The sequence below is a fragment of the Lactuca virosa genome, chromosome 8 (genome assembly GCF_052849685.1).
Source record: "Lactuca virosa cultivar CGN04683 chromosome 8, Lactuca_virosa_CGN04683_v6, whole genome shotgun sequence".
NCBI classification, from domain to species: domain Eukaryota; kingdom Viridiplantae; phylum Streptophyta; class Magnoliopsida; order Asterales; family Asteraceae; genus Lactuca; species Lactuca virosa.
The window spans coordinates 146,381,401-146,391,343 of NC_136433.1; the positions used below are offsets into that span (position 1 = coordinate 146,381,401).

At 35.7% G+C, this 9,943-nt stretch overlaps 1 protein-coding gene across 1 annotated transcript; it reads left to right on the plus strand.

Moving 5' to 3' along the window:
• Window positions 1-4,582: 4,582 nt before the first annotated feature.
• Window positions 4,583-5,569, plus strand: LOC145129019 (cotton fiber protein). Its single transcript, XM_079063774.1, has one exon. The coding sequence runs from the start codon at window positions 4,676-4,678 to the stop codon at window positions 5,150-5,152; it is 477 nt and encodes a 158-aa protein (XP_078919900.1). The 5' UTR covers window positions 4,583-4,675; the 3' UTR covers window positions 5,153-5,569.
• Window positions 5,570-9,943: the final 4,374 nt, after the last annotated feature.

Consider the following 9,943-nt stretch of genomic DNA (forward strand, 5'->3'; position numbering starts at 1 on the left):
TCAGACTGTAGGCCCAAAAGAGCGATCCAACTTCTGTAGGCCTTGAGAGGCCGTCCAATAGACCGTAGGCTCAATAGGTCGGTCCAGTGTATTATAGGCCTTGCAAGGCGGTTCGGTCAGACTGTAGGCCCAAGGGAGTGGTCCAACTACTGTAGGCCTTGTGGGGCGGTCCACTCAGGCTGTAGGCCCAATGGAACAATCCATCTACCGTAGGCCTTGAGAGGTAGTCCAATAGACTGTAGGCTCTATAGAGCGGTCCAAGTGTCATCTAGGCCTTCTGAGGCGGTCCAGACAGGGTGTAGGCTCATGTGTGCACGCATTGTATGTGTATTATTGTGTAAGGTATTTTGAGGGAACTCAGTAAACTTTGGCTTACAATTGTGAATTTAAATTTTTTAAGGCACTTCAGATGATAGGGCAAGACGAAGGCATGATCGTACACATCCTCCTACTGATTTATGTTTGAGAGATGATATTATTACTTTGATTTTTATGGTTTTGTTTTGAAATAATGATTGATTACTTTATGAGTTTCTAAAAATGTCTTTTGGAAACTTCAATTCTTTATCATGGTTTTGGGACGTTACACGAGTTGGAAAAGCTATTTATGGTACTAATGGGGGTTACGTTGCTTTGACACCACAAAGGTTTGGGACAGGGACTTGGAATAGTATTATTCGGATGCTAGGTCATCTTCGTGAACGTCAAATTGATTTTCACTCCCTTTGTTTGATTCACGTGGGTGACGGGGCTTCTACTTTTATATTTGTGGGATGTAAAAGCACTTGGAATTCTAAGAATTGTGATTAACACTTTCAAAATGAAGTATTTTAGTGGTACTCTAAAAATCTCAATTGGATAAGACTCAAGAATTGAGAGACAATAATAAAGAATGTTTGATGGTATGATTTTTGTGTGTTGTACTAGAAAATGATGACCAAAATTGGTTATATACCTCCCTTGTATGAAAATTGTCACAAAACAGTTTTCTATGTCCTAAAACTGTCCAAAACCGTCACAAGACTGTTTTTCAATAGCTCGACCTCAGGGGCTCTATCCCTTGGACCTTGCTAGGGGATGCTGCCCCTTGGACCATGCTTCCAGGGGTGCTTCCCCCGGATCCCATTCCGTTCAGGGGCTTCACCCCTAAATAGCAATGTACTTTCAATCTTTAACAAACTCAAACAAGTGTGCACTCCGCACCATCCTTGTGTGTCTAATGTTTATGGAGATTGCTTTTGGTCTACAAAATTAATCCCATTACACTTAAATAATATTAGTGAAAAGAAATCACGAACACTACTTCATTTTGGGAGGATGTTTAGAGGGAAATTTTCCTCTTGCAGTGTCTTTTCACATGATTTTTTTTCGCTAGATAATCATACGCATGCTTATGTCAGAGAGATCTGGTGTGTTTACGCTGGGGTGAAGAGAATTACAGGTGTTTGCCTAGGGGTGGTATTGAGCAGACTTAGTGGGACGATTTCAAGGTGTTGATGCAGAATCTTAAGTTGCAGACCAGACCAAATAGATTGGGGTGGCTTTATGATGCGACAAACGCTTTTACCGACTCATTCTCTTCTTGAAAGTAATTCCCTTTTAGTAGGAGAAATGAAGACTAAATGGAATAATTGGGTTCCTATTAAACTCAATATTCTTATTTGGAGGTTAACATTGCAGAGTATTGACACTTGAGAAAGATTATTATATAGAGGTATTGAGGAGGAATCGATTATGTGCCTTGTCTGTAGAGACTATATATCATCTCTTTGCTTGTTGCAGTGATTTTTTGTTGGGAAGACAGACTAATCTACTCCTAAATTAGGGATAATGACTCGAGAGGGAAACGAACTTTTAACTTTGTTCACATTTAGTCACCGAATTTTTTTCATGCTTGATTTACCCTTGAATTATTTGAAATTGTTCACATTTTACTCTTATGATCGGTTATAACCCGTCATAAGGGTATAATGTGAACAATTTCAAATAATTTAAGGGTAAATCAAGCACGAAAAAGTTGAATGACTAAATGTAAAGACAATTGAAAGTTTGTTACCCTTTCAAGCCATTATCTCGTAAATGGTTTTAATTAATGTTATTAAGAATGAGCACAAGTTGAATATGAAGATCACAAAAGCGAGGATGTTGTAGTAATAATGTGATATACATTTATTATGTATGGTACTAGAAACAACACTTAGAAGTACAATAGAAGCGACTTTAATCACATTGAAGAAACAAAGATTATGGTGGTTTCAGACATATACTTAGGACATATGCAACAGATTTCACTCCATAGGGTGGAGACAGTCATTGTAGATCGTGCGAGGTAGAGAGAGCATATGATAAAGAAGCGTAAAGATAATGCAATGTTAAACTTGAATGAGGTTTTTCTCTTTACAAAGACACGAGATTTGATTAGAGAGTGTGGATGCATAAGATCAAGGTCGTGGAGTAGTACATGAGTAGTCTAGGTGCCAGTTGCCTTTACAATGTTTGTGTATTTTTCCTAGTTTTCACTGTTTTTTCTTTGAACTTGTTTTTTCGATACTTTTCTTCCTAGTTATTACTTGTATCTACCTTTTCTATTTGTATGTTGGTTGTAGATGTACCTTCTCACCATGCTCCTTTTGATTTTTGATCTATTTTTCATTTTATTGGTCGTATATGTGTCTTTTTGCCTTTATGAAACTATACTAACTATTTCTTCTTTGTGGGTTGGCATTTCACTTATATGTGAGTAAAGAAAAACTAGTTAAAAGTTTACCTTATTGACTAGTATTAAAGCAATGAACTACAACATTGTTATGTGATACGCATTCTATTCTGTAATACTCCTTACAAACACAACACAAAACAAATCGTAGTGACTGAAATCAAAATTATTAATCTAAGTAATTTCTACCAATAGGCAAAATAAACTAATGGATGATTACAAAAAGGGATAATGGCTTGAAAGGGTAACAAACTTTCAACCAGTTCATATTTAGCCACTGAACTTTTTTTTTCGTTCTTGATTTACCCATGAATTATTCGAAATGTTCACATTTTACCTTTATGACCGGTTGTAACCAGTCATAAGGATAAAATGTGAATAATTTTAAATAATTCAGGGGTAAATCAAGCACGAAAAAAAATTGAGTGACTAAATATGAACAAAGTTGAAAGTTCGTTACCATCTCAAGTCATTATCCCCCTAAATTAACATCTATGTCTCCAACGACCTTTGGACCCATATTACTATTTGGTGGGATGTGCATCTTCCAGATTAGATTTCTGTTCGGTCCTTATTTTCTTTGGCGGACGTTGTTTCGTTGATGAGAGGTCAATGAAAAGCTTTTGATATTGTGGTTTTGATTAGTTTTTTCTGTATTTGGAATTTTCGTAATTCCACTCTTTTTGGAACTATGATCATAGATAGAGCGTATTTTTAGATTTCTGATAAGTATAGTAAAGCTAAGATTGGTTAGAATGCATGGCTTCACAATCCTGATTTAGCTTATATTTTGTTTTAATGAGTTGTTTCTAGCTTATTGTTACTTTTTATAATATATTTGTCAGTTTAAAAAAAAATTAAACATAGTAGTTCATTATAAAAATTTCAACGCATTAATCTGTAAATTTCTTTCTCACTTCATCAATATAGTAGACGTTTTTTTTTAACGGTAGAAATATATTAACTAAAAAATAGCAAGGTGTTAGAAACACAACGAGTCTGAAAACATTACACGAAAGCACAAAAACATTACAAGAAAGCACAAATAGGGCTATTAAGCCGCACCGCCAATCAACATGTAACTTAGACCCTATAGTGGACGTTTGGGTTTGGTTAAGGTTGGGAACGAAAACCAAATGAGATTATTTGGTGAAAGATAAGTAGTTGACATTGATGTTGTCAAGTACACGAAGTCCAACCAAGCAACCGCAAATGGCGGCTCTGAAAATTAAATCAAGACTAACTTACAAAAATCCCCCCTGAACTCTTGATCGTTATAGATTTGTTCAGAACTAAAGAATCCTACAACTTAATCCCATTTCCGTTAAATTTAACGGGATTATGTGCATAACACATGATTGTGTACTTGTATCATTTCTTTCTATCATACTTTGTCGAAGCATCCCCTTAAGAAGACATGAATGATCACACTCAATTCATAAAGTCATATGGTCACAGATAATGATTTAATGGGTAATGAACCCAAAACTTTGAAGAGTTTTCTGAATATTTTCCTAATTTTTATATTAAAAGTTATACATATCAAAATTTTATAAATTTTATTAATTGGATAAGTTGTATTAGAGTTAAAATACACATTATATTTATGATCGTTAAAAAGTGACATTTTCTTATATCCATAATAATTATGGTATCTTTTATTATATAGAAGTCAATTAATAGAATGTATATCGTGATACGAAACAGGCATTAGGGTATCCGATTAAAATCCAGAAGAACAATTTGACTGATTCAACGTTTACGACCTCTAACATCGTTTGTATGCCCATCTCTAAACTACTACGACGATCACGCGGGTGTCCCTTTCTTAAGCTTTATCTATTTAAACACAACTACCTACGCAAATTACTTTATTCTAATCCTTAGAACATCACCCACTTCATATCCATTCAATCTTTTAATCCGAATTTCAACTTACTTTGCTCTCTAACTTCAATAATGGTGGCCCAAGACAAGAACAAAAGATGGTCGTTGTTAGGTAGGCTGAGGACGGCGGTGAAGAAGGTTACATTCCTCTTAAACCTCGATATAAACCGGTGGTATATTGTCTCCTCCTTGATCGGTGGTCGTCGTACTTTGAGCAGCCGGCGGCTGAGTTTCAATGAACGACTTGGGTTAACATCGATCGTCTCCTCCCCCGCACATGATGAATATTATAGCACCTGGGCTTCTCCTTACACAGCGACTTCTTCTTCTCAGATATCACCAGAGCAAGGTGAGCTACAGCTACAAAAGACTCAAAGCTTTCCTTTGCAAAGAACCACAAGTTTCCCAGAAGAAGATGATATTGATAGGAGAGCTGAGATGTTTATAACGAATTTTAAACGACAATTACGGATGGAAAGACAAGTGTCTTTGGAGCTGAGGTACAGAAGAGACAATAGCTTTGAATCATCGAATACTATTTCACCATGATCATGAATTCATGATGGGTGCTTTTTTTCTTTTGGAAAGTAAATAACGAGTTTTTGGAGAACTTATAAATAATCGGTAATGGGTTAACAGTCGTTCTTCAGCAATTATTTTGGCCATGGGAAGTACTGAGATCGATCAGATTGATGAATCAGGTTTTGAAGAAAGAGTCAACGATTTGATCACGTATTCTGGTCTTCAATTTGGTTATGAGATCTTCAATTATTTGTATGATTGCTTTTTTTTTTTTTTTTGATTCTTTTATTAAGTCGTGAAAGAGAGCTGTTGGAAAATAAAAAAAGTTGTGAAAGGAGGAAAAAAGAATTGGGCTGCTTTGGTACATAGTCAGAGCAAAATTCTTTGAATTACATGTATCTATTTTGTATTATAGTTAGTCAATGCACCATTTTGTTTGTAGTCCTTTCTCATCTTTGTATAATTAAAGGTGTTGAAAATATGTGAAGGAAACGCTTAAGGTCTCAAATTGATCATTACTCTCAAGAGGCCTAGTCACATCGAGGGACATAATCCATGATGGAGATCAATGCAAATTAATTTACTTAATAAGAACAAAATTACAAATAAATCAATGATGTTGGGGATCGTACAATTGCGTCTAGGATTTGATTGACTTAGTACTCAATTTTGATAACAATGGAGGCATGAACCAGTCGATCATGTTATTGATCAAGAATTTGATTACAAAACGTCAAATACAAAGGGTATAGATACACATATAAAACTTAATTACAAGTAAGTAAATGTAGAAGGTGCCAACTAACTACGACTAATTGCAAGACGAACCCCGAAGACAATCCAGGATACTCATAATATACGCTAATGAGTAATGAACAACCCCCTCAAACTCAAGTAAGGAAAGTACGATCCAACTTGAGTTTAGAGACGATAAAATGAAAATGGCTAGGTAGACGTGCGTTAGTATAGATGTCAGCATGATGATCAGTATGGAATTATGAGAAAACGAACAATTGTGTTGACATGCTGATAGACAAGTTATAATCAATCTAAGTGTGCTTCATACGCTTATAGAACACATCATTATGACCCATCTGAAGAGTGTTGTTGTTGTACTAGAATGATGTAGGAAGGGACTGAGAAGGCTCCTCCATGTCATCTAAATTTAACGAAGCCAAACTAATTCATGAGCTGTATTAGCTAGATCCGATATCTAGATTCAATACTCGAGAGAACTATAAGAGGCTGTTTTTTAATTCTCCATGATATGAGAGAATCGTCAAGAAAGAAACAATAGCCGATAGTAGATTGCTTATAAGACAATTCATCATCCCAATATGCATATGAGAAGGCTTGTAGAATCAGAGATGAGCCAGACAAAAAAAGAAGTGCATGTAACATTGTCCCTTAAGGTATTGAAGAATCTCAATGCCACCAACATACGGAGAGAGCAACGAGCTGCCATAAACTGTATAACTATGTGAACAACATATGTATGGTTTGGACGCATAGCCTTCACATAAACTAAAAAGCCAACCAACTGATGGTAAACAAGGGCATCACCTAGAGGAGTACAACTACCTGGAACTAGCTTGATGTTGAACTCCAAAGACATGAAAGACACTTTGGCATATGTCGATCTAACCACGATAAAAATAAGATATATACTTGTGTTGGTATAATAGACCCCAAAAGAGTTAGAGAGAATTTCAAGGCCAAAAATAATAATAATGGAGGTTCTTGAGATATTTTATTTCAAAATAAAAGTCACAAGACTGTTTAAAGCTCGTAATACCTGCACAATCACTTTTAGTAATGATCATATCATCCGCATATAGTAAAATGTGAATATTACAAAAGTCTGTGGTTTGAGTTAAAAGTCATGAATCGTAGGGACTTGAAGAAAACCCTAGTGAAATAATGCTACTGCTGAACTTTTCAAATAAAGAATGATGACATTATTTAAAGTTGTACAATGCTTTCTAAAGGCGACAAACATGACTCAATGGAAGAGCAACCCTACTCGGAGGTCACATGTAAACTTCCTTAGGAAGATATTATTGAGAAAAGCATTTTCCATGTCCATTTAATAAAAGGACCAACTATAAGCTACACAAATGACTAGTAAATTGCAAACCAAAGTGTTATGATCAATCAGAGCAAAATTCTCCTCATATTCGATTATATATTCATGATTGAATCATTTGGAAACAATTTGTTCTTTGAATTTATTAAACGTGCAATTATATCAGATTTTCACTTTGTAACCCATTTGGATCCAACAAGGGACTTTCATGGAGAAGTGGAACAAAAATCCAAGTTTTGGCATTTTCCAAGGCATGTAGATTATATTGCATAACAATCAGCTACATGGGATTGGATATATCTTCATTATATCAAGTAGGTTCATGGTGATACATGAGATATGAATAGAAATGGAAATCACATATATGAGAGGGAAATATTTCGTACTTGGTATGAGCGTCATGTTCCATGTGGTGGATTATTGTTTGGATACGAGGTTTGATAAGACTTCTAAGGAATAAATTGTGGAGCTGTATCTGGATGGTATGTTTGATCCCATGGAATGAACTGAGAGATGTCTGAGGATGGTCATTCAGTTTCAAAGGATGGTGATGCAGTCTCAATGTGCTCTAGTTTAAGTATGTGCATTAAGATTGAGTCATCAGGAAAAGGGACGATGAAGAAAATTAAACCTAAAACTTGGAAAGTGAAGAGAACATTCATGTTTACAAAAAGTAAAATTATGGAGACCCGAATATGTTTAGAAATAAGATCCCAACATCATTAATCCTTGTGTTCAATGGCATTCCCAAGAAAATAACACATGTATGAATGAGGCTCAAGTTTTGAGTGTTCATGCAGGTGTAGTTGAATAAAAAGCACAAACCCATACCAAATGAAGATCACAAACCAGAAATATAGTATGAAGAAGTTCATAAGGATACATTTTCAAGTGAATAGGAGTTAGATCACATTTGATAATGTAGCATCGGTAAAGGTTGCTTACCCCTAGAAGTATTCAAGTACTAGTAAGGAAATTACAAGAGTACAAATATTTTCTGGAATATTGAAGGGCCAATATATATGCTTTGGGCTAGGCAACAATGTATAGATGAGTTAGGGCATTTGACAATGTATTTTGGAGTCTATTGTGTGTGTTTGACGTTTTCGGTCTAGGCAAGCTTTCGGTTGGGAAGTGACCGAAAACAGGTTTTCGGTCTGCCTGACCGAAACCTGTTTTCGGTCCAGTTGGGTATATATAGTCTTGTCAGGTTGTCAGTTGAGAGTTGTTGTTCTACAGTTGTTTACTGTGTGGTTTTCGGTCCATTGAGTTGTATCAGACGGTTTCATGTGTTAATCGTATGCAAGATCAAGTTCATTCAATCTTCTACTCATTTTCTTCTTTATTTTCATTTGCTTGATTGATCATTGGTGAAGATCCTTCTATCAAGGACCTTACAATTGGTATCAGAGCAAAACCGGTGTCAATCAAGTGTGTTCTTCTGTTTTCGGTCTTCACAGATTCGTGTTCATCAAGTTCTCGGTCCTTGGAAGTGTACTGTTTGCTCGAGTTTTGAAGACTAGATCAGAATTTGCATCGTTTGGAATTGAAATCATTTTAGAATTCAACTTTTCGATTGAATTCTCAGTGTTTTCGGTTGGATCTTCATAAACCGAAAACATATATTCAATCGTTTTTTGTCCAGATCTATCTTGTTTGAAGGCTGTGTTTGAGGTTTCAGTGTGTGGAAATCAATTTAGGATCGAAAATCTAAGTTTTTCATTGAAAACTGTTAGTTTTCGGTTCAATCTTCAGAAACCGAAAACTGTTCTTCAAGTTCTTCAGAAACCGAAATCTGTTCTTCATCCGGAAAACTTCAAGTTCTTCAACCGAAAATCATTTTTCTTTGAATCTTCAGAAACCGAAATCTGTTCTTCATCCGGAAAACTTCAAGTTCTTCAACCGAAAATCATTTTTCTTTGAACCTTCAGAAACCGAAAACATCCTTAATCTTCAGAAACCGAAAACCCCCCTTATCAATTCAACCGAAAAGCTTTTTCTTTGACTTTTTTGCTTGTTTTTCATGTTAATTTTTATTAAAAATTAAAAAAAAAAAAAACAAAAACAACAAAAATCAAAAACAAAAATGGAATCTCAAAGCATGTCAGCTCATCTTGAATTAGATGCCATTATGGGAACCACTTCTCGAATTCCCCGACTGTTATCTGCGGAAGGATTTCCAGAATGGAAATATCGGATCGAAAAGTACATCAAAATGAAGGATTTCAAGATATGGCGAAGCATTCTTAGAGGTCCAATCCGCATCACAATCACATTGGAAGATGGAACCATAACTGACAAGCAGGTTGAAAATTACACGGACGATGATTTTGAGAGAGTCGAGGAGCAGGAAAAGGCTCTTGCCAGACTTACCATGACATTATCTCCGGAAATTGCTCAAGGTTTCCGTGAGTATACATCAACAAAGGCCTTATGGGAAGCACTTATTGAAGTCTATGAAGGCAATGAAGACATGAAACAGAGTCACCAAGACATGATGCGACAGAAATTCAATATGTTTAACCATGTCTTGGGAGAAACACTTGAAAATCAGTTGCAGAAGTTTATCACACTTACCACAGAAATGAACTCTACTGGTGTTATGGTTACAAGATCTGAGATCAACAAGAAGTTGCTGAATTCTCTACCAAAATCTTGGGATATGAATGTCTCAGTGATCAAAAAGACCAAAGATTTGAACAGGTTGAGTTTGGCTGAAAGAATGGCGATCA